Source organism: Quercus robur, chromosome 3 (genome assembly GCF_932294415.1).
Source record: "Quercus robur chromosome 3, dhQueRobu3.1, whole genome shotgun sequence".
Classification (NCBI taxonomy): Eukaryota; Viridiplantae; Streptophyta; class Magnoliopsida; order Fagales; family Fagaceae; genus Quercus; species Quercus robur.
The window spans coordinates 64,478,802-64,503,601 of NC_065536.1; the positions used below are offsets into that span (position 1 = coordinate 64,478,802).

Here is a 24,800-nt window from a genome sequence, read left to right on the forward strand (position 1 = left end):
CACGCGGGGCCATAGACAGGTTCTGAGGCCGCGTTTTTTGAGATAAAAACGCGGCCCAAGTCCCATCCTAAAGCCCCGTTTAAAAAACGCGGCCCAAATGATACCTTAAAGCCCCGTTTTGGACGCGGGGCCATAGACAGGTTTTGAGGCCGCGTTTTTGATCGATAAAAACGCGGCCGAAGTCCCATTCTAAAGCCCCGTTTAAAAAACGCGGCCCAAATGAACCTTAAAGCCCCGTTTTGAACACAGCTTTAAATTTCGTCTGAAGCCGCGTTTTAGAAATGCGGCTTTAGTTTGGGATGGGGCTGCATTTTTCAAACGCAACCCCAGGTTTTGCCTAAAGCCGCGGGTTAAAACTGCGGCTTTAGGATTGGTATAAATGCTAAACTAAAAATAATTTTCCACCCATCTGATATCGGCCTCCATCTCTGAAGCCCGATCTGAAGCCTCTCCCTTCATCTCCAATCGATCTCAAACCTCTCCCTTTATCTCCATCTCCAATCGATCTCAACCCTCACCCTCCATCTCTCTGATCTCAAGGTAGCCCTCACCCTCCACTTCCAAACCTTTCATGTCGGACCTCTTAACCGTTCAAATCTTTGGCTGATTCGCAGAGAAGGAGAGAGAGAGAGAGAGCGAAACCCAAAGAGCCGAAGAGAAAGAGAGGGAAGCTAAGAGAGGTAATTATGTTTTTATTTTTTGTTTTCAATTTTCGAATTTAGGGTTTTAAGTTCTGTGTTTGATTTGAATAGAAATTTAGGGCAAAGCGGGATTGGGTTCTGATTATTTTCTGTTTCTTATTTGTTTCGATGTTATTATATTTGAAGTCTAGGGTTTTGAAATTGTTTTATTTTGAAATTGTTTCCGTTTCTTTTCAAAAATTAACAGATGCCCTTTTTTAAGACAATGGCTAGAAATTGGACTGACTAAGCTGTCTGTGGGCAAAGTTTCTATGATATCGAATTTTCATTGAGGTACATAATTATTGGTATATCACTTTGTAAAGCAGATTAATATGTTCTGAATTTGCACAGTTCTTAGTTTAATTATCTTAGTTTGTTTGGGAACAAGCAGATAAACTAGAAAACTAGATTTGATCTGATGTGGATTCAAGATTTCTTTTTCCTTTTTCATTCTTTTTTAATCTTTTGGTCATAAAATATTTATTCAAGTTGCAGGGTTTTTAGCTCAATAGACTTCATTAGGGTTAATGAGTTTTGTAATAGAGGCGCTGCTTTTAGAACAACCTTATCAATACAATTTGTTTCACACAGCTCAATCTCTAAAGTTAATTTAAACCACTGCAAAAGAGTTTTCCTTTACCAAAAAACAATTGTTAATCTCATTTCTTATAGAAACGCAGACTTCTGACTGCTATGCTACGTTTTAAATTCTTAATTCACATTTTTGGTTATTCTTAATGAACCAGTTGTTAAGTATTCAATAAAAAAATCTAAAGTTTTTTTATAAATGATTAATGCTTTGGTTAGGGCTGCCTTGACCACCTGTTTAATCTCTATCACCATTCATTAGATGAAGACAGGAAATGTTAGGTAACTACAACCATCAAATTTGAAACCCCACCTTAGCAAATATTTCATTCTGTGTTTGAAAACATAATCATCCCAATTTAATTTTAAGCATACTTCCAAATTGCAATTAATCAATTGGAGTCGAACTTGACCGTAAACTTTTACATCAATATCTATCATAGGTTTAATGGTTTTTAGGTCTCATGTGATCAATGAGATCTCATGTGGTCAAGAGTGATTAGAGTATATTTTGTGATATGGGTACACTTTGTTTGGTTTTCACCATTGATGGAGCTCCACTTTAGTGATTCAATTATATTTAAAATCTTAGGTGTTAGTGTGGCTTTTTATTTAAATGATTTTCATAGTTTAAGTATTATAAACAATATATAGTTTTTAATGGCTGATGATTGTTTACGGACGGAAAGATGAATTTGGCACCAAATATGAACTTTAGGAACAAAAATTACCACAAAATAAACCTTTAGGAACAAAAATAACATTTGACCCAAGTTTAACCTGTACTTTACAACTAAAACCAACTTATGATAGAAACAGTAAGATAAGAAACTAACTTCGCTCACTCTAGAAAGTGTTTATCATTCAATATCTTATACATTAAGAATATAGTATGATGATGATGATATTGAGGATGAATGGATAATAACTAATCAAGCTTAATACACGTATTATTAAGTTACCTAACAAAAGATAAGTATTTAAACCCATAATCACACTTAAGAAATAAGGGTAAAATGACATATTCATACCTTTCTATGTGTTTTTGGTTCTGTTTCATTTTACTTACCTGACTTTTCAAAGGGTCAGAGGTCTAGAAAGATTAAAAAAATGACATTTGAGAAAATGGCATTTCTAAATTGTTAAGAGTTCTTATCCCCTTTTTCTGTAATTGGTAGATTAGGTAGAGAGGATTTGATTAAATTATTAAGGCATCACCCATTAAAGTTGTAACTATTTCAAAAGAATTGCTTTTTCAGAATTAGATCTAGATTAGGCTTAATTCGATTGGTATAAGCTCCCCCCACGTGGCATATTACGGATATGTTGGACCACAAAGAGTCCAATCAATCTACCTATACAACTTTTGTAAAAGATACAAAACCCCTACCAATCTATTCACATTTTCTCCTTATTAGATTTGTATCAATATTATCATATACGTACTTGTAAATCATATTCATTTAAATATTTTGTACTAAACTCAATATTTTATTTTTTTACATAAAATAAGATTGGATTGCACAAGCAATACATGTGCATGTTTCCATTGGCTTTTTCTTTATATAATTAATAAAGCACTCTTAGCTCAAACTTTATTACTGCTTCGTAGCCATTGATCTGTCAAGAGCTTTATAGCCCAAATGACATTTCTTTGTACTTTTAATGGAAACATCAAAAGTTCAAATCACTCTGAGCCCTATTGTAACTATCAAATTATAAATAAATAAATAGCGATCAATCCCACATTGTTAGATTAATTAAAACATCATCTCATTTTTCTCTTTTCCCACCCAACTATAAAATAAAGGATTTATTATAGTGACTGCTGTGACAACACACATTCACCTTAGTATGAAGATTTTATGGTTAGAGTGGATTTGCTACACTTTCTTTTTGAAGTGGGGCTTCAATTTCCAAACTCTATCCTGATATTTCCTAAAGCTTTTTATCAATGTTGCTACTGAACTGATATAACATCTGCAAAAAGTATTCCACTATAATTTGCTACACTTAAGCTGAACTTATTCTATTGCTAGTTCTGTCGTTTACTAATTTTGAACTAAAATGTATTGCTAGTGTATTACGTGTGACATAGTTTTACCTATAACAGAGGTCCTCAGTTTGTCTAATATGTTAGATTGTTTAATGCATGCATATATATATATATATATATATGTATATATTTTAACCGTTCTTCTATTATTCTAAAATATTTATTACATAAGACCTTTTTATTTTTATTTTTTTTAAGTCTAAGATTAAGTTCATCCGGTACATACTAAGAAAAAGAAATTCTTTATATTTGCATTTAGCTACTTTCCATTGCTTCAATATAAACATGACCCCCTCTTCAAGTGTAGCTCTTCTTCCCTCTGGATAGTTCCACAATTCTGATATTATTTACCGCCCACTAGGATTGTATTCATTTATCTCCATTAAAGCTGCTGTCACAGCATTGTAAACTTCATCACCCAATTCTTTCCTCCGATCATTCAATTTCTCATGTTCTTCATCTATAACTTGCTGATGGTTCCCAACAACTGTAATAACTTTCAAAGGATGCCAGTCAGGGTCCTTCAGATATTCCTCCCACAATGAGCATAGCTCTGAAGCTCTGTCTTCTGCTTCTTCCTCATTATACTTTCTTCGCATTGCTTCATGGAATGGTTTACTGTCAAGTTCTCCCACTCTCTTAACGCCAATATGAGCACGGCTAGCTAAGTCTTTCAAGTCATTAACTAATTCATTTTGAGCTTCTTGTAGCTCATCATTGCTCTTGCGCTCCTTCACTATTAATGTTTGGTTCAAAGCTTCTAAATCTTCAAGTTCTCCTTCTTTTTCTCGCAACTGTTTGAGTATTGTATCCACTTTTTCCACAATTTCCACATCTCCATTGTCTCCCATGTGCTTCATGACATTTAATGACCCTCTCAATCTCTCAATTTCCAATTCCAGTTCTTGTTTTGCATCCAGTTGCTTTTCTAATTGAATTATTCTTTTATGGAGTTCCTCCTTTTGCCTCTTCTGATCTTCAGCTAGTTTCAATACATTCACATCAGCCTTTTCTTGCTCCAATGAGGCCAATTGCAAAGAACTATTTCTTATAGCATTCTTTTCAATCTCTTCAGCGAGCTTTTTGCTTTCGCTCTCGTTCTGTGCCTCGCGCTTTTCCAATTCTACCCCACGGTGGTAGAGATCACTCGCACTCAGTTTTATCTTTTTAATCTCTTCATTATAGGCTTCAAGGAGCTTATCTTTCTCTTCTATTATGTTGCTAAGGGATACTGTTGTTTGAGTACATCTTTCCTCCATTTCTTTCAAACACTTGTTCTTGACGTCAATGACGTTTTTCACAGTAGACACAAGTTTACCCTGCTTCTGTGCTTCTTCCTCCATAATGTCAGAAATTGTCCTAACATCTCCAATCTGTTGTAGGTGATCCCCAATAATTCCAGTTGAATTATAGTCATCTGCACGGGCAACCCAAGCATAAAGACCAGATTTGGTGTCATTATTAGCTAACCAGTCCTTTTTCCCATGATGATCTGCCTCATAAGCCCTCTCAAATGACATGGCATTATGTAACCCTGGCCAATCTTTGCAGAATTCCACAACAGCACTTCCTGAATGACCCCGAAAATTCCATAGAGGGTGGACCCTTGTGGGATTAAACCCTCTACTTTTCAATTCATCCCTCAGCTTCGATCCACTTTCTCCTACATATCTCCCTTCCTCTGTTCGTTCAGTTGGAATGTTAACAACAATTCCTGTCCAAGGCCACACTAATTTCTCATCGTGGTCACAGCCAACAGGAGGATCATTCTCGTTCACAGGTTTTGATGGACTTGCTAAATCCTTTTCCAAATATTTCACCAAAGCAAGGTGATTAGCCTTCTCTTTTGCACTTCTTTTATAGATAATCTCATTTTTTCTTCTTCGGGCAGTAGAGGCAAGTGAATGTCTCATTTGAGATTTTGACATTGTGATTCCCATTCTTCAATTTTTCATAAGTTCTATCTTCATACTCATCCATTTCAGATTCACTAATATCTGAATCCTCTCCTGAGCTGAAATCCATCCCGATTCCCCTTAAAGATAAATAGTACCAGTGAGAAAGTTAGTTGACTTGGAACTCCTGGGGGTCACTATAAAAAATCAGTTACTGAAAATTTTGATACTGTGAGTTCCTATTTTAGAAGAATTGGGAATCTGGGTCTTGATCAGAAATGGAATTACGAATCTGGGTCTTGATCAAAATTGGGAAATTGGAGAAATTGGAGATGGTAGTGACTGGTTAGTGACTAGGGTTAGGTGCTGTGTGGCTGTGGTTGTGGCTGTGCGTGTGAAATGTGAATGTGAGTGCGAGTGTGCGTGGGACACTGTGAGAAATGAGAGATGAAGTAGCTGCACCATTGGAGCACGTCCGGTCGTATAAAGTGATGGAATCCAAGCTCTATACTGTAGCAGATTCGCTATATAGCTATTTTCTGAGCATCTCGAACAGTATTTTTCGTATTTTTTGTTTCACAGAAAAGTTTGCACATAATAGTCATATTAGTCTTCAGCTAGACCAATTGATAAATCTGATTCTTCGCGATCGCCACACATCACTTTCATCCTTGTCCCTTCCTCCACCAATAGTCATGATCCATGACTACCTCATTGAATGAAGTCTAACATCAAACACAATTCAAAACTGCATTTGCTTTGACGTTGTAGGCACTAGGTATAGGTCATTGATTCATAGGTGCACAACGGCACATGTGATGCAATGCGAGTCTGGATAAGGAGGGAACCATAAAAGAGTTGACAAAATACTGAATTTTGATAGAGGTGAATCACATCAGCAAAAGGTCTCGTTAGCTTATTTGTTTCTGGCTCAACTGATATCTCTAAGCGTGTTCGAGGAAGATAGTTCAAATCTTCCATCCTCCAACTATTGACAGGATTTGGTTTTGTCAAAAGTGGATATGTCACTATCATGACAAGTCTAGTGTAATCAAACACTAAACTGTTCAAATAATTTGTTTAAAAAATAATAATAATATGTGAGATAAGCATGATCTTTAAGGAAACAAATTGGTTTATTTGTAAAATAAATCTAATTTATTTGTTTTTAAAAACCTTTTTATCTTACCTTTATGTAAGCAAATAAACTGCTCAGATGCATATTTTGGTTTAAAGTGATAGCTTAACGAAAATAACATCCTTTGATTTGAACCACCTCCCCTCCTTCCTATCTACCTGTAAAAAAAAAGGGAAAAAAACATACATGTGAAGGTGGTGGGGCAAGGTTCTTGAAACATCTTAAAGTTATGACGGCCGCAAATTGCTATCTCAAGCAAACGGTGGGGAACAATTGATTGGACCCCAGGAACCTAATATTATATTATATACATTATTCTTAGATGAATGGAGGGCTGTATTTGGGTTGTTATATTCATGAATTGCCTATGTCGTAATGGTGTTTTATTTACCAATCTTATGTTATAATTTTTTTTAAATTGTTCGTATCCTCATGTCATACCCGTACATGCAATTGCGTCCTAAATTATTCAAGGGATAATGAGATTGTTTGTAAAAAGGAAAAAGCAAAAGCAAAAGACTTTTAGAACTAAACTTTTTCGGTTCAACTTATTTACAATAAATTATTTATTTATTTATTTTTAATTATTACTCTTCTCATTATTATTATTATTATTCCATTTTCCAGTTTGAACTTTGAACTTAATTTTGAGTCTTTGACAAATGTTGCACTGACTGTAGGTTATAAAGTCTGGCTTGTTCAGAGACAGAGCAATTGCAACATAAGCAAACATTCTAAACAGTGATAAAAAGCAAGTGTTCTTCTTGACATCTTTGGTTAGTCTACTGTTTCTTGGAATCCTATCTTGAAACAAATTCTGTTTTTTTTCTCTTTAACTATCATGATTGAAGATATACGTATGAACAATACTTGGGTTGCAAGTTGTATTAGTTGGCAACTTGGTTGTTGCTTTTTAGTTATGCTATCTTCGGTAAAGGTGGTAATGGTTTCTTTTGACCGAGTGTTGCATCCTGTCTGATTCTCAGAACTGTTTCTTATTCTAAATAACAACATTGGCTAATGCAGATGCTTGTCATTGTTGTTGCTGTTGATTAGTAAATACTTAATACCACCTATAATACATTCCCATGATACCAAAGAATGAACCTTTAATATGGTAACTGTTTCAAAAGTATATTTATTTACAATGGTGTTTTCTACCGTTTCTCTCTGTCTCTCTCTTGTGTGCTCTCTGAGGATTGTTTGAGTTTGACAATTTGGGAACATCTTCTTCTCAGTCATTCTTGTATCCCAAACTATTTAATTTGGTTTGTGCTTGCACTGAAATGATCTTCTACAAACTTCATTGAGTTATAAATATTCTTACATATATTACTACCTTTTTGGTTTGTGAAGTTTCCCTTGATACCAGTTTATTGGGGCTAGATAATCCGATTCCTTGTTTGTCATTTTGTAATTCATTTACTGATTTGTATTTTCTTAATTGCCTTAGAATTTATTAGTTTTGAGAATTAATGATGAATAGAAAAGAAAATTTGATTATAATTTTTATTAGATGAGTTTTGACTTCGCTTGAAGAGAAATACTAAAAAATCTGTTCCTTGGTTTATTTATCAATTAATGTAATATACACTCATGATCCTAAATCGATAGAAGGCTTAAAATATTTCTTCATCTTGCTTCTCATCATTATGTTATAAAAGAGTTTTGTAGTCATTATATGCCTTAATATCCTCAGTTTTAGTGTGATATGATATATCATTGAAAATCTAATCTATCAGACCAACCATGAAAGAAGAGCATAAGGAATATGTAGAATTTGTAAAAGCTGGAATGTTGAGCCAGGCACAACAATTGTGTTGGATTTTTTCCATAGCATAATTACTATTTTTAAGAGTAATAATTCAAGTAACACGTTGTAATTCTTTAACCGATACTTTGCAATTTCTCTCATATTTGGAATAGAAAGTTTTGTGAAAAACCAAGTAATAAATTTTATTTTCATTTTATTCTATTATTATTGCACTTATTGTCTTTCTTATCAAATTTCCAACGCAAAAATTTTATCAGAATTTAATTCAATTCTCTCCAAATAACAATATTTAATAATTTTGATTTCCATTTTAATAAATTCAAATTCTAAAAATGTATCGTAATTTGGGTTCATTTCGGATTTTCCTCTTTTTCGAAACATTATCCAATGGTAAAGGCAATAGAGTGGTTGATTAGATTAGAGGAATATTAACAGTAATTTCCCTGTAATTTCGATAGCCATAGCCGGGTGTTTAAATCCCCTTCCTTGTTTATTGAATTGTAATAAATCTAATGGTAGAAATACTCTAATGGCCATGTCATCAACCTTCTACAAATAAGTGATCTATTAGCTTTAGTTATCTCCAACCATGTCAATATATGTTTTTTACCCTTATAGAAAACTTATTATTGTTGAATGTTGAAGTTTATTTAGTCTAATTTTTCACACCACAATATCCTCATTTTCCTATAATTCATTCTACACAAAAGAATGAATTATAGGATAATGCTTATTTTGAAATTATACTAAGCACATTGTATCCTACATAAAGTACTTGTTTATATATTTGTACACATCTAACACAACCGGCTTTCGATACAGATTGGGACTCCGCTTTGTATTCCTCAGAGGGATTTTATTCATATAGGGCGAGTTTTGAAAATAACCATAAAGCTGTTGATTTTGCAAAGAGAGGGCTGAAAGTTGCAATTAAGGTATGTGTTTGAAACTCTGATGCTGTACTAAAATGGCATTAGTGATAATGTATTATTAGTTTCATTAAAATTATACATGAAAAAAGTGTTGTTTATTAGTATTATTAAATGAAAGCTCATTGGCCAAAGTTATCCAAATATAGGCAGACATAAAATGGTATAATTGACAATTTTTGTACTCGATAATCACTCCTTTGCTTGGTATTGTTGTCATGTTTCCTTACTGAGATTACTCCATATTCAGGATCCCTTATCTATTTTCCTGGTTTTGCATACTGTTATTTCTCCATGAGCTTTCCTCCCCCCCCCCCCCCTGCCCCCCCCAGGCGGAATACGCTTCCACGTGCTTGATGTAATGATGAGTTTGGAGTTTTTCTTTTTAGATTTTAAAAGGTTTTCGCTGTCAACTCCTTGAGCACCTGTATATAGGTGCTGATATATGGGTGACTCTATTGATTGGTTCCGGGTGACATTTAATAAATGGATTAGGAACAATTATAAACATTTATGAAGAAATGAATTATTACTAGGAATATGCTATCAATTATCAAAGAATGAAATGGGTAAAATGATTAGCATATCCTTTAGGTTGCATTTGTAGTTTCGATATCTGGATTTAAAATCAAGGAATTTCAATAATAATTACTAGTATAAATTGCTTGATATTAATTTAACAACACATGATGATGCTTATTTGAATAGAATTTACATTACTACACATGATGAAATGGCAATTAATGGAATGCATTTTCTTTCTTCATTTAAAATTGTTTGGATACATGCGTCGTTGGATTATGTTATCATTGTTCATGTCCATGGACAGGAAATTGTCTTCGTATATACTCTAAAGGATTCTTTGATTCTATCTCAGGTACTTGGATCATAACCAGTTTACAGGGAGAATTGACTTAGACTTCTATAAACACCCTTTCTTGAAAGAATTGTGAGTATTCTTTACCACTCAGATGTACGAAAGTTGTCAATTCCTGAGCTTGAGCATTGAATTGGGTATTCTATTGTTAATTAATTGTTTTTAACAGGTATATTGAGGGTAGAATTTTTGTGTTCTGTTTGATAGAATTTTACTGATGGACTTCGTAGAATATTTGATTTTTTTCCCTTTGGCTACTCATAATTTGTGTCATGCTCACAATGATAAAATTAATATGATCTTCATTCACACAGCTTGAAGTTTTGTAGAAATAACATTAATTACATAAGAATTGAAGAAAAAGGAATGCCAGAGTTGGAGGCTATTATTTACATTTTGTTTTTTGGCCTCCCTTTTACAATTACATTATGTTTTAACCACAATAGGTGTGAGTGCTTCTAGCAGAGTGATTTAGTAAACTCTCTATTCACATATTCAATGCATGTTCTTGACAAGAGTTTGTCAGTTTTTCACTCTATGAGTCTTGTAATTGTCTCAAATATACTAGAATTGTATATAGCTAGGCCATGTCATTAGTTATAGGCTCTGGATGTTACCCTCGTGTTATGTCAAATTTGGAGAATCAGTGAGTACAAATATGGAGTTTGAGCACTTGATAATTTGATACTACTGCCCTCAAATTCAGTTATGGTGAATGAAACTTCTCTAGGCATATTTTGTGTTTCACTTGATCACAAATTTTTTTCACATTCATATTTGAATGGTATGTTGCATAAATGCTATATATACTCATATTTGAATGGTATCATTAATGTTTTCTCCTATTTATAAACATTTCATGCATTTATGAAAATATCCCAACCTAACTATAATGAAATGAATATTGGAAATAAATTTCCTAACTACCACAATTGGAAAGAAAAAAATTTGTGTATGACAAAAACAAAAAGATATTCACAAGTAAGTTCTGATTTATCCGTTTTTATCAACATAACTTAATTTGATTTGGATATATTTTCCCAATAATTTTATATCCACCTAGTTTTTAATAAATTTGTTTACTTTTCTTTTCAAAAGCTGCCAACTTTTTGTCATTTATTGGGTGTCATTGCATTATTTACTTCTGCGATGACACCCAATAAAACAGAAAGCAAACAAAATTAGTCTTTTCTTTATGCATTGTTGATGTATTATGTTCATATAGGTCATTTCAAAGCACATGATTGGTATGAAACCAACATCACACTCTTGCATCCACTCTCGTTGATGGGCACATTTTCAAACACCATCATTACGAATGAAATTGTCAACCAAAATGTCTTGAACTCACTTTTGACGAATGACCCAAGTAATTGAGCATCATGGTATTATAGACCCAAAATGTTTTGAACTCACTCTTGGTATTTGGTTTCTAAGTTTGTAAACACTTATGGTTAACTACTTTTCTAACTTCTTACATTGAGTTAGTCTAGGACAAGTGTTATATGTTCTAACAAAATAGCCGCATACTTGGGTATGTCTGTTCTTCACAAATGACAAATGAATGTAATTATAATAATTAGTATCTTTGTAGTAACAAATCTTGGTGTAGGTAAAATTCCGTCAATATTGTATCGTAATGGACAAAAGTTGGATGGAGAAGCGGAGGGGTACAAGGGAATATTTTGAAGGTGTAAACCAATTCGTGGAATTTGCTGCTCCATCTGCACGCAATGGGAAGATCTTATGTCCTTGTGTGAAATGTGTGAATTTGCTTATACAACCGCTAAATGTGGTACGTGAGCACTGTTGGGCTTCGGGGATGCTTAAAAATTACAAAGTTTGGAACTTTCATGGTGAATCGGCGGCTGCTACGCCAGCTACTGAATGTGGGAGCTCTCATGTGCAAGAAACCCAAAATCCATATGGTGATTTCCATGGGATGTTGCACGATTTGTGCCCCCCGCATGAAATCCCACCCGAACCAATGGAAGAAGGTCCAACTGCGCAACGTCCGGATGAAGGTCCGAATGATGACGCCAAGAAGTTTTACAAGATGGTAGATGATGTAGACAAACCTTTATATGAAGGTTGTACAAAATTTAGCATTTTCTCAGCCATTGTCGTGTTGTTCCAGTTGAAGACTCTGTGTGGTTGGACAAATAAGTCATTTACTCTGTTGCTTCAAATCTTGATGGATATGCTTCCTTCAGACGCTAAGTTGCCAAAGGACCATTATGAGGCTAAGAAGATAGTTCGAGATTTGGGTTTGGGTTATGAGAAGATCCATGCTTGTCCCAATGATTGTATGCTGTTTTGGAAGCAAAATGTTAACCTCGAGGCGTGTCCTTGTTGTAAAGCTTCAAGGTGGAAAACAAATGAGGCATCTGTTGCTAGTAAGCATGCTTCATCCACTAAGGGGAAGAAGAAAGCTGCGAAGATCCTACAGTGGTTCCCCTTAAAGCCAAGATTGCAGCGACTATTTCTTTCACCCGATCTGGCTAGTTCTATGAAATGGCATGTTAATGGTCGTACTGATGATGGGGTAATGCGGCATCCTGCTGACTCAGATGCATGGAAAATGTTTGACAGTAAGCATTTACACTTCTCATCTGACCCTCGTAATGTCAGACTTGGATTAGCTGCAGATGGGTTCAACCCCTTCGGAATTATGAGTACTAGTCACAGTACGTGGCCTGTCATGTTGGTCCCGTACAATCTCCCACCTTGGCTGTGCATGAAACGGTCATCTTTGATTCTATCATTAGTTATTCCTGGTCCTACCTCGCCAGGGATTGCTATAGATGTGTACTTGGAACTGTTAGTAGAAGAACTAAGGGAGTTGTGGGATGTTGGAGTACAAGCATACGATGCATCTTCAAAAGAAGTATTCCAATTGCATGCAGCATTGATGTGGACCATAAATGATTTTCCTGCATACGCAGATTTGTCGGGTTGGAGTACCAAAGGTGAGTTGGCGTGTCCTTCTTGTGCCGTGAAGACTGAGTCTTGATATTTGAGAAATGGTCGCAAATTTTGTTACATGGGACATCGGCGATGGTTGGATGTTGACCACGATTTCCGCAAAGATGGTATGTCATTTGATGGATCTAATGATGCTCAATTGGCTCCTGAACCACCAATCACATCTGACATTATTGTGGAAACTGAACATTTACTTGGACGTTGTCTGGGTAGGAAATGTCAACTTGCTTACCAAAAAAGGAAGAGAAGGGAGGCAGACCAGAGTGGTTGGAAGAAAAGGAGTATATTTTTTACCTTGCCTTATTGGGAGGATCACAAGTTGCGACACAATCTTGATGTGATGCATATAGAGAAGAATGTGATGGACAATATACTAAGCACACTGTTGAACTTGAAGGATAAAACGAAGGATAATTACAAGGCACGCCTTGACTTGGCGGACATGGGGATAAGAAGTGAACTCCACCTACAACGAAAAAGTGATGATCAGTATACCATACCGGCCGCATGTTTTCATATGACTTCATTGGAGATAGATGGTTTCTTGCAAGTTTTGAAGGACGTAACAGTGCCCGATGGGTACGCTTCCAATATCTCACGCCGTGTGAATATGAAAGAACGCAAGATTTCTGGTTTGAAGAGTCATGATAATCACATATTGATGCAACAACTTTTTCCCGTAGCATTACGTGGTTCTTTGCCATCTCATGTTACTAAGCCGTTGATAAAGTTAGCTTGCTTCTTTAGAGAAATTTGTTCCAAAACCCTTACGGTTTCAGATATTGTGACTAGTGAGGCAGAGATTGCAGTGACATTGTGTGAATTGGAAAAGATATTTCCTCCATCCTTCTTTACAGTGATGGTACATTTGGTCATGTACTTAGCTGCTGAAGCTAAGATTGGTGGTCCAGTGCACTACCGTTGGATGTATCCCATTGAGAGGTAAGATGTGGGTAATACTATTGATCAACTTCTAGTTTCATGTGCGTGTTCGAATTACCATTTCCAGTCATTAATCTTATCATTCCTTTATAGGTACCTCTCACGTCTTAAGTCTTACGTACGAAATAGAGCTGCTCCGGAAGGGTCTATTGCTGAAGGATACATAGTAGAGGAGTGCTTAACATTTTGTTCACGGTATATGGAAGGAGTGGAAACTATATTCAATCGACCCACCCGGATGATTGAGGAGTCAACGGGGGTGGTTTCGATCATGACACTAAACAATAAAGAGTGGACCCAAGCCCATCGCTACGTTCTATTCAATTCCGAAAACATTAACCGCTTTCGTGAGTAAGTATTACATATACAAATATAATTGCACGTTAATCGAATGTACGTAAGGTCTATTAACCCTAATACAATTTCCTGCACAGGATGCACAAAAGCTTGATAGAGGATGAACTTCGAAAAGGCCACAATCGTAACGTTTCTGATGCCATTATATATAAGCACCACATGGAGAAGTTTTGTACTTGGTTTAGGGGTCACGTACGTATGACATTTTCAACTTATTAAACTTGTAACACTGTCTCAACTATGATTAATTATACTGATATGAATTATTTTATTTTGGCCAACTGATGTTAGGTGATGTCCCTCACTGGTGCTGATAAGGAAAGAGAGGGAGTTAGTGATACCCTTGTTGCATTGTTCAAATGGCCGTATATTTATGTAAAGCGGTTCAAGCATTATGTAATAAATGGCTTAAAATTTAGGAGTGTAAATGATGAGGGAAACAGGAAAACACAGAATAGTGGAGTTAGTGTCGCTACTGATGGGGGCAATACTTACTATGGTATTTTAAGTGATATAATCGAGTTGAATTATTCTGACAATATGAAATATGTGTTATTCAAGTGTAAATGGGTTCATGACCAACATAGGAGAGGATATAAGACTGATGAATTTGGGTTTCCTATGGTAAACTTTACACACTTCATACATGGTGGGGATAAAATGACGGATGAACCATATGTGTTGGCATCTCAAGTTACGCAAGTTTTTTATGTGGAAGATAAAAGGCACAAGGATTGGTATGCTATTGTCAAAACTAAAGTTAGGGACGTGTTTGATGCTAGTGTTGGTCCCCAACGTGAGGAGGATGACACATATAGTTTTTCTGAAAATATTCCCTACAATATAAGTACTAATGAGGTTGTGAGTGACAACCTTCGTTGGGCTCGGGATGATGTAGAGGGAATGACAGTTGATGCCTCCATCATTGCTGAAAGAGATCTTCATGGAGTAAACAATGAAGATGAGTTTATTGATGATGAGTCTGACAATGAAGATGAGAACAACGATGAGTATACCGATGATGAGTAGTGTAATAGTTTAGTGGTGTATTATGTGTTTGGATGTTACAGTTGTTAATGAAAACGTATTCATTCATTAATTAGTTGGAATTCCTCTGTGTAGTATTTGTTGAATTTGTTAATTCCTCTTAATATTGTTAATTCCTTTAATTTTTACTTATTATGTATCCAATTCCTTTCCCTTTTCGCTATTGGATTTGAAATTCATTTCTTATGAACTTGGATATATGATCGTGTGGTGTTAGGGTTTCATTTCGTTGTGGTTGTAGTGTTTGGCAAAGAGAAGCTCTTAAACTTGGATATATGTTTGTATATAATGTTAGATATTAAAATAAGTTATTTTACCCAGTCTGTTTCACTTACATTTTATGCAATTGATTGTTGTCTATAATTAACAGTTTTTTTGTTTTGTGAAGTTGTTGGACGCAAAAATGGGTAAGAAACGCCGATTGCCAGTTGTAGACGTCGGCGAAGGACCCTCAAGTTCACGACAGAGAGGGGAGGAGCTGCAAGCCGCCCATACTAGTGATGCTAGGTCACAACCCTCAGGTAGTTTACATATCTTGAAATGTAACGTTTGATATTTATTACTGTTGTAACTAATTTTTCGAATGTTTGCTACAGGAATGGAAAGGGACCATCCATTGACAGTTGTGGAAGTTGGCCAAGGTTCATCACACTCACGAGACATCATGCAGGAGGAGTTAAGGGCTGCCTATGATGCTGAGCACGTAAGATGGGAGGAAGGAGATGATGATGATGATGAGACACAGGCGCCTTCTGGAGGTAGTTATTCGTACAGTGTAGATTATTCTTAGGGTAACACTTTTATGTTTACTGTTAATGACTAAACAACAAACACTTTTATATTTTCCCTTTGAAGCTAGCTAGTTGACAAAGTTGACGACCACCCACCTCCAGCCTTTCCTCACTCACTCTCCATTTTTTTCCTGGTATATTTGCTAGTATAGTATTGTGCTTAAGGTACAATTACAGCCTAGGACTACCTCAATGAAGTTGCATCATAGCTGCCATGAATACTACAAAGAGAAATGCATGTGACTAAGATAACTGCATTAAAAGCTTTTTATACCTTTCAGCCTCATTTCCCTCGTAAACAAAATTAGACTAAGACAATTGCATTACCTTATTGGCTGCTGGAAGCTCATATCTGCCATTTCTTGTGAAACTTAATTAAAGAGAGAGAGAGCACATGAATTCAACAATGCCCTAGGGGGGGCACTACATGATTTAATCTTTATAATAACTTCTATTTATCAAAATAAATTGTAATTGGAAAAACTTGAAGTTAAAATTTAAATGTGGGAGTTACTGCAAGTGTTCTTTCGCAATTGAGAATACTAATTTAAGCTGCTCTGTACAACTTGGCTTTTACCAAGATTGGTATGAGGATATTCAACAGTGTTATTTATAAGTCTGCAACCCTAGTTTTAGGTTCTACTGTTCCTTTAAGCAATTGAATGTTCTTAACCAAAGATTGATACTTTAGCTTGGCTAGCATTGATCCATTTTGGTTATAGGATGCATCTATAAGAAATAATAATTCACAAACAAGCATAATCACATCTAATAAATGGACAAATCCTAGTGTTGCCCCAAGCTAGATAGTGCTTCTCTATTCTTGTTAATTACTATATGAATTAAGTTTTATCTTATAATCTACAAATTTATTATGCCCTAAGGAGTACATTTATGTAAGAAAACCATCTTTCAAACATCAAGGATTATATATACGCAATGCTCACTTGTCAACCTACAAAGACATAGTAACTTGATAAAAAAAAATATGCAATATTAGGCTTAATTAGGAGAATCATTGCATAGCTAAAACTTTCCTAACACGTTGCATGAATTGAGTGTAATCGTGTTGCGTAATCAGAAGTTTATAATCAAGCGCCTTAGACTTTCGATCCATTTCAAGTGTGCACATCATGTATGAATATGGGATTAGAAAATGATAAGAGGCATACTAATAATGTACGTAGTAAATAAATAGAGAAGATTAACTGTTAGATTATATAAGAGCCAACATATATATTATTCTGCTTTGTTGTTTGAAGTTTATATAAGGATAACAAGTTGTAAGACACGTGACAATAGGGTGAACCCACTAATAACCCTGTTTGTGAAGATTTTGTTACTTTCTAACTGGAATCAAATAAAATAGTGTGTGCTAAGCAAGCTTAGAATTTTATAAATATAGTTCAGATTGCAATGGGCTATTAGATAAAACTAATGAAATGATTCTGTAGGAAAACAGTATCATCTGCTATGTAGGATGGCTAGAATAGGGTTATTTTCAAAGGTTACCTGTGAAGCATCTTAAATCTAGACAATTTTTATAGATTAGCATAAATACCTGAAATAATTTCCTTCCAGGTGCCTTCAGATGACAGGCGGTACCACTGAATTGAACAATTTGGAAGTTGTGGAGCCTTGTCCGAGCAAGGCTTTAGTTTTAGATATGAACCTAAATTTTCAGAACCTTCTAAGACATATAAACGGAATTTGTTCTCCTCATCCCTCTTGCGTATTGCCAACTGGAAATGGAAAGGATATGAGATCTTTCATAAAACTATCTTGAACAAATTTTCTTGCATTCCTAATTATTAAATAATATATTATGATTAAACAATTGAAAAAAGAGATCAGATGTCAAATGTAGTCATAATTGCACTCAGATTGACAAAATTAATCAGATGTCAAAACATAGTCTGGAACTACACAGCTAGAAAAATATACAGCTAGCATAATTTTCCTTCCCAATAATTAAGAAAAGAAAGTTTTATATACATAATGACAGAGGTCTCACTCATATACTCCAACAAAATAATACCTAAAATATATAATTGGCCAACTTGTAACTGAACTTAGGGTGAGAAAAGCTGGTAGGGAGGACCTGAACCCATAGTTTCATGTCAGTGTTTGATGTATGTAATGTTAGCACTAAGCTAGGTGACCCTATTTTGTAAATTTTATTATCATTTTCTCCTTTGGTGTACAGTTTCCCAAAGCAAAAAAATTTGCAAAATTGATTTTTGGAGTTAATTTTGCATGCCATCTTTGGGTTGGTCTGCTGTTACAGTTTTTCTAGGAAACTAACTTTTTAAGTTTCAACTACTATAAGCCTAATCTAGAATTGAAATGTTGTTGACGAGAATACCTAATTGTGTCACTCTATCATTTGATTTGGACTGACTACGGGTTTTAAGGGAGGGATGCAGTAATCAGCACACACACACACACACACACACACATATATATATATATATAGTCCTATCAAACCCAACTCTGCAGCACACTTGCTCGCTAGTTGGGTCTCCTCATGGAACCATACTCATCTCTTCTATTTCCCACTGTTTTGGGTTCCTGTGAAACGGATGGGATAGTTCCACTCGATTTTGCCTCCCTTCTCTAGTATATAATTCGTTTCTAAAACAAATTAATTAAAAAAAAAAAAAACCCAAGTGGGGGGTCAACCTAGATTCTTTACGTTACGTCCCCTTAGAGACCTTGCAAAGCTAAAACCTGAATTAAGTTAACCATTCATTAGATTTCATGGCATGGGTCAAGCTAGATTCTTATGGCTTAAAAATGAATATGACGATGGTTTGGATAGTGAAAGCCACACAAATAAGCTCTATGATTGCAATAGACTTTGAATTTCAACAACAATGCAGTGCACATAATCATCCCTGCAACCAACAAAAATTCTGCTGAAAGTTCAAAAACGTGTACAAAACACCTTTGAACGTTTAGACCCCCAAAGGAACAACTTAACCAATACAAGCAATATGTCAAACAATTAGTGTGCAGAAACTTAACACATGCTATAATACGAAATTGGTTAAATACTATCTAAGCCATAACAAAATAAAACCACAGCAGATAATATAAAGGCAAAGATAGAGAGGAAGGAAGATGCAAACACAAAGACAACACGCGATGTGTTATCGAAGAGGAAACCGAAGTCCTCGGCGAAAAACCTCTCCGCCGCCCTCCAAGCGGTAATCAATCCACTAGAAAATACAGTTGGGATACAAGGACAGCAATAGACCCTCAAAGCCTAATCTACCCAGTGCACCTAAGCCCTCCAAGCTTCTTGCTCCAACGAGGTTGCCCCGAACCTTTTTCTTTTCTAGCTTCTCGGATTCCGCTACTAGACCGTAGCATCAACCAATGAAGATTGATTCCTTCCTAACTGCTTCCCAGAAATCCAAACAACTGTCTCACAGTGATGATGATGGTGAGAACCAGGTTTGGTATAATGCCTCTCAAGGATTTGACAATGGAGAGGAAGAGAGTAGGGGAATTTGAAGAGACTCTAAGGTATAGATTGTGGGTGAAACAATCTTGTTTTTCTTTAGGGTTTCTCTCTCAAAATTCTCTCTGGAAGCCCTCTTTTAATCGTGGGTAAAAGGGGTATTTATACTGGAGTGGGAGAGGAATGTGAAACGTCAGGTTTTACAAAACAGGGGTGGCTCGCGGCTTGACCTCGCGGCTTGACTAAGTCGCGAGATCCAGTCGCGAGTTAACCGTATGGCCAGTTGTCCTGTTTTGTCCTGTAGTGCTCCAGCTAGCATGACTGTTCATCTTCCAGCATGCTTGGCACGTGTGCTGCTTCTGGCGGCTTGCAGCCGCGAGTCACCCGCGAGTCCCAGCCGCGAGTCTCTGTTTTCTTGCACACTCTTGAGCAAACTTCACTCTATCTCACTCACTACCCTTACAACAAACCCACCTAAATACAGGGTTACTAAATGCTGAATTACAAGCAAATTTGGCACGGAATAAAGCCAATTAGATGGTTGAATAAATTCAACCTTACAATCTCCCCCTTTGGCTATTCCGTGACAAAACCCTAAAACAGACTCTAGACTTAACATGTGAGTTGGGAACAGTTGAACAAAACTCACTCACACCTAACTCTAGAAGCTGTGAAGCACTTGAATCATATGAACATAATACTCCTGAAACACAACAATACACCATGATCATTGTAAGCAGAAAATTATAAATGCATATGAAACAGGCAATATGTGATCAAGCAAAGATGGAGTTAATAAACAAACCATGGCTTGATCAACCAAGTGAACACCACAAGGTAGTGATCACAGTGCTCATTCACACTTGGAATGAACACAAGGACATACAAGTTAACAAGCACAAGGCAAGACACTTGTATGCTCAACACTCAACCAATGCATAACACACAAGGCATATGCATCTAGGAACAATCCTACAAGGGCACAAGAGTGACAGTACATAAACCAAAATGCAGAACATTTAGATTAAAGTACTGATTTCAATAAAGCATAAAGGCTGCATTAAGCAAGGTACATACCATAAAGCCTACAAACTATGCATAAAACATTAACCCTAAAAGCTTACAAAAGCACATGGGTACAAACTCAAAAACATCCTGAATAACATCAATAAAATATATTAAAGTTTAAACCAAGAGTATAAGTTAAGAGTTAGAAACAGCTATACACCAAAACACAGTGTATCAAAACCATAAAAACACTAAAAGTACCCAACAAACATAAACCTAAAACCATAAGTTTAGAGAATAAGACTAAAAACAAAAGTATGACAAAAGTATGTGTGTACTCCCCCTATCACTATGCACACTTCCCTTTGAACTTTTCTCCCCCTTACTGAATGCTCTCCCCCTTTTTGTCACGAATAGCTAAAGACTCTCATCCAACTTTCGTTGAATCTCATCTAGCTGATTCTCCATAGTCTCGAGACGCATTTGGACATGATTGTTTGTGGAGTAGAGAAGTGCCACAAGCTCATCAACGCGTTTCTGAATATGCTCAAGTACACTGCCGACTCTATCAGTATGAGGAGTAGTCTGTGCTTGCGGAATACTAGCCGGTGAAGCTTCAGGAACAGCACGTGATGTAGATGTGGTATGTGCAGGTGTCTCTGAGTCAGGGGCAGATGGAGTAACCGGAGAGATGTGAGCACTTCTTGGTGATTTAGAGGAGTGACTTCTGCTAGCTTGAAGAGTGAACAAGGAAATGGGACGTTGACGAGTCAACATTTTTCCATCTGCAGGAGGAATAATGCCTGCACGAAGAATGAGCTTCATGATGAGACTGTAAAATGGAATAATCCCTCGAGCTGCAGATCGACACGCGGTCTTCCTCAAGGTGTAGTAGATGTGAGCACATATATCAATGGGGGCTCCTGTAATAAGGTCACAAAGAAATAGAGCTCTCCCAAGATTGATGAATGTCGTGTTGGACAGTGGGTAGAGATTGGTGAACATGATCAACTTCAGTGTGGTCAGCTCAGGTGCAAACTTTGCGGTGCTGATGGATGTTCCTGCACTGGATACTTCATGATCGTATCCTAGGATTTGAAAAATTTCTCCAACTTCTGGATTTCGTTCATCATAAGGAGTTATATTCACATTCTGAGGTCTGGTGATGCTGAGAAGATCTGCGATGGAGTCTGGGGTAACACTAAACTCTGTTCCTCTGACCCAGAAAATGAGTTGAGGTCCAAGATCAGTTGCATTGGAGAAGCATTCTTTGACCAGCTCATCCATTGGATCATCAAAGTTCCCGAACAAGTTTGCCCAATCTCGTTTCTCAAAGATTCGAGGGATGAAAGTGGTCCCTAAGGTGTTGAACTCTACCACCCGTTCCACTATAGTGGTTGACTTGTCAAACACATTTGAGTAGGCGTGGGAGTTAAGCGGAAGTCTGAACCTATCCTCATTGGGCTCTTGAGATGCCTGAGATGATAGACGAGTCCTTTTAGCAACTGGTGTTGCTGGTTCGTCAGCAACAATGTCTTTACCCCTGGAAGATCGACGAGACATCTGCAAGAGAACAGGCCCACAACAAAGAACCAAACAACAATACCACACAAGATAATTGTCAACAAGATTCAGTGTAAACAAAATTTCAATATATAAACACACACTGAAGATAGTGCAGACCCAACCAAACTTCCAACAGTACAAAGAAGCACAAAATAACAGGTGCATAAAAAAATTGATAGTGCACCAAGACATAGATAGACAACACAACTGACAAAACTGTCAATGAGATAGGTTATCATGACCATGATATGCAAACATATACAGCATTCGAACAATTAGAGCAGATAACATAAATCACTCCATCAGAGATATAAACAAGGGAAAATTTTTCGACATGAAGAAACCAATCAACCACACTAGAGCACATTGGTTTAGAGACATACATTATGTTATCATAAAAACTCAGTAACCAATACCGAACACCAACATCAATACTTAAGCAAGTGAAATGAGTAAGTCAAATAGACACCAAACCCATTTAAGAAAAGATTCTCAGACTCAATAATAGGCAAAAATCAGAACAATGAACAACACATTGTGACCGCTCAGCATGAAAACAGGAGAGAACAATATCAAACAAGACACTCCATACCCATTACACAAAGAGAGAAGTATTTCGAACATACTAACAGTCCAAACGGTAACAAAAATATGCAGGAAAAAGAAAATGAGATTGAGAAAGCAAAACTCATACCTTTTCTTGATGATTTGGATAAGAAATGAAGCACCAATGAGGTTTGAAAATGGATTCACGAAGTGTTTGGAAGGAAGATAGTATAGAGAGAAGATGAACAGTTCCAAAAGTTCGAGGGAAAAACTGAAAAGAGGTTTAAAAACTGCTCCTGTTTCTGCAAAACACGCATTTTTCGCGACTTGATTAAGTCGCCACACAGTCGCCAGCTCAAGCCGCCAAAGCACTCAAGAACAAAAATTTGATAAATTTTTCTAAGTGTTTTTCGCGACTGGAAGGTCTACCCGCGAGTGAGTCGCGAGCTGAGCCGCGAAAATCTCTGAGTGAACCTCGCGACTGGACCTTCTACTCGCGAATAAGTCGCCAAAAATGACCAGCGAAGATGCGACTGAGGCTCGCGACTTGACATACCCGCGACTGAGCCGCCAAAACAGGGCAAAACTGGATTTTTGAAATTTTCAGATTTTTAAAACAAAATACTTTCCAAAAACACCTAAAACACTCAAAAATCTTTTTGTGCTTGAATTAACAAAGATTGAGCATGTGAAAACATATTTCATCAAGTACAATCACACAAATGAATATGGCATTTATTGAACATAAACTTGTGTGTTGTGTGTGGATATCAACAATGAGATAGTCCTTTGTCTAATGTGAAGCTTCAATGATCAATTCAACCAAGGCATACACAATTAGCACTAGATCATGTGACCCATCTCAATTATAGAAATATGTATATATGACCTCCCACACAACTTGATAACATAACTTGGAGCTTATCATTTGACTCCACTTTCAATCATAACATTTGATCTTTTTGAGGCAATCACCTCTCATTGTGAGAGTGATATTTGACATTTCATCTTAAAGAACAGGCCTTTGGCCTTTTTGAATAAACATTCACTTTAATATAAGGTCGCTTACCCTTTTTCCTAGTCAAATACTAGAATGTGTGACAGGCTTTTGCAGCTCAATATCTCTTTTCAGTTGGAGATTTATATTTGGTGAGCTCTTTTTAGCAAAACAAAAATAGAAAATGGGAAGATATATAGACACAAGTCTATGCATGTCTCAAGATCAACATAACCATTCACAAATCATTCATGACAAGTTTGAAGATCTATTTACAACAATCACATAGATTTCAAGATTTTTCCCACAGTGATATAAGTGCATGAAAACAAGCAATGCTCGAAAATGCACAAAGCCATTAGCACAAAGGTACAAGGCAAAACAAGTTTTGAGACAAAACTCAACAAAGTCAATCAAGCTTTTTGATTTTCTAATTTTTATGTGATTTTTGGATTTTTGACACAAGAAACAAAAAGATTGATAAATAAGAAATATTCACAAGTAGACAAGCAAACAACCAACAAAACAAAACAGCAAACAAACCAAACAAACATTGTCGCAAAACATAGGAAGTATTAATGCATGGACATGTTGTAATGCTTATGCATGAGTACCCTTTTTCACCCACACGTCACTTGCGTTTGGGGTGATTTCCTTATAGGATTGGGTATGGGAGTTAGGGCTTTCAAACCTTCGTGAGAAGCTTTCCAAGCAGTTGGTGAATGCACCAATCATCTTCATCACGTTCATCATTCCGGGATCTCCATTTTGATCTCTAGATTGATCACCTGCCCAAATTCTCCTATCATTTCTGGGTCCTCCTGACCTTTGAGGAGTTGCACTGTTCTTTGCTCTCAGCTTTTGGCAATTTGGTCGAGTATGCCCTTGAAGTCCGCAATAATGGCACACATAAGTTCCTCTAGGACCTCTTTGTGGTCGTGGACGTGACTTGGCACGAGATTCAGACCTCCCCACAGACTGATTACGGGGATTCAGCATCCGTTGGTTCACCACATTCTTCTTCTCCTCTACCTTGAGCTTCTCACCAGTAAGGTCAGCTACAACTGGATCTTTGGCCTTTACAAACTTCACTTCTTTAGTGACATTTCCAGATGAACTACTTCCTCCGGTATATCCCAATCCGGATTTGTCTGA

General features: G+C 36.4%; 4 protein-coding genes across 6 annotated transcripts in view; 3 read left to right on the forward strand and 1 right to left on the reverse strand.

Annotated features, from left to right (window-relative positions):
• The first annotated feature begins 875 nt into the window (after positions 1 to 875).
• The window catches only part of LOC126718900 (uncharacterized), a 31,447-nt gene continuing 7,522 nt past the window's right edge, over positions 876 to 24,800 (forward strand). For all 3 annotated transcript variants that reach the window (XM_050421292.1, XM_050421294.1, XM_050421293.1), the window contains exons 1-4: positions 876 to 974; positions 7,041 to 7,136; positions 15,660 to 15,792; positions 15,868 to 16,029. In XM_050421292.1, the coding sequence (XP_050277249.1) occupies positions 15,675 to 15,792; positions 15,868 to 16,029 (280 nt within the window). In that variant the 5' untranslated portion in view covers positions 876 to 974; positions 7,041 to 7,136; positions 15,660 to 15,674. The remainder of the gene's footprint in view (positions 975 to 7,040; positions 7,137 to 15,659; positions 15,793 to 15,867; positions 16,030 to 24,800) is intronic.
• LOC126718899 (protein INVOLVED IN DE NOVO 2-like) lies at positions 3,589 to 5,607 on the reverse strand. Its single transcript, XM_050421291.1, has one exon. It carries the CDS (start codon positions 5,265 to 5,267, stop codon positions 3,675 to 3,677), a length of 1,593 nt encoding a protein of 530 aa, XP_050277248.1. The 5' UTR covers positions 5,268 to 5,607; the 3' UTR covers positions 3,589 to 3,674.
• LOC126719939 (uncharacterized) lies at positions 11,580 to 12,953 on the forward strand. The gene has a single exon (XM_050422436.1). The coding sequence runs from the start codon at positions 11,580 to 11,582 to the stop codon at positions 12,951 to 12,953; it is 1,374 nt and encodes a 457-aa protein (XP_050278393.1).
• Positions 12,141 to 15,253, forward strand: LOC126719940 (uncharacterized). Its single transcript, XM_050422437.1, has 4 exons — positions 12,141 to 13,867; positions 13,961 to 14,218; positions 14,302 to 14,416; positions 14,516 to 15,253. The coding sequence occupies exons 1-4, from the start codon at positions 12,984 to 12,986 to the stop codon at positions 15,251 to 15,253; spliced, it is 1,995 nt and encodes a 664-aa protein (XP_050278394.1). The 5' UTR covers positions 12,141 to 12,983.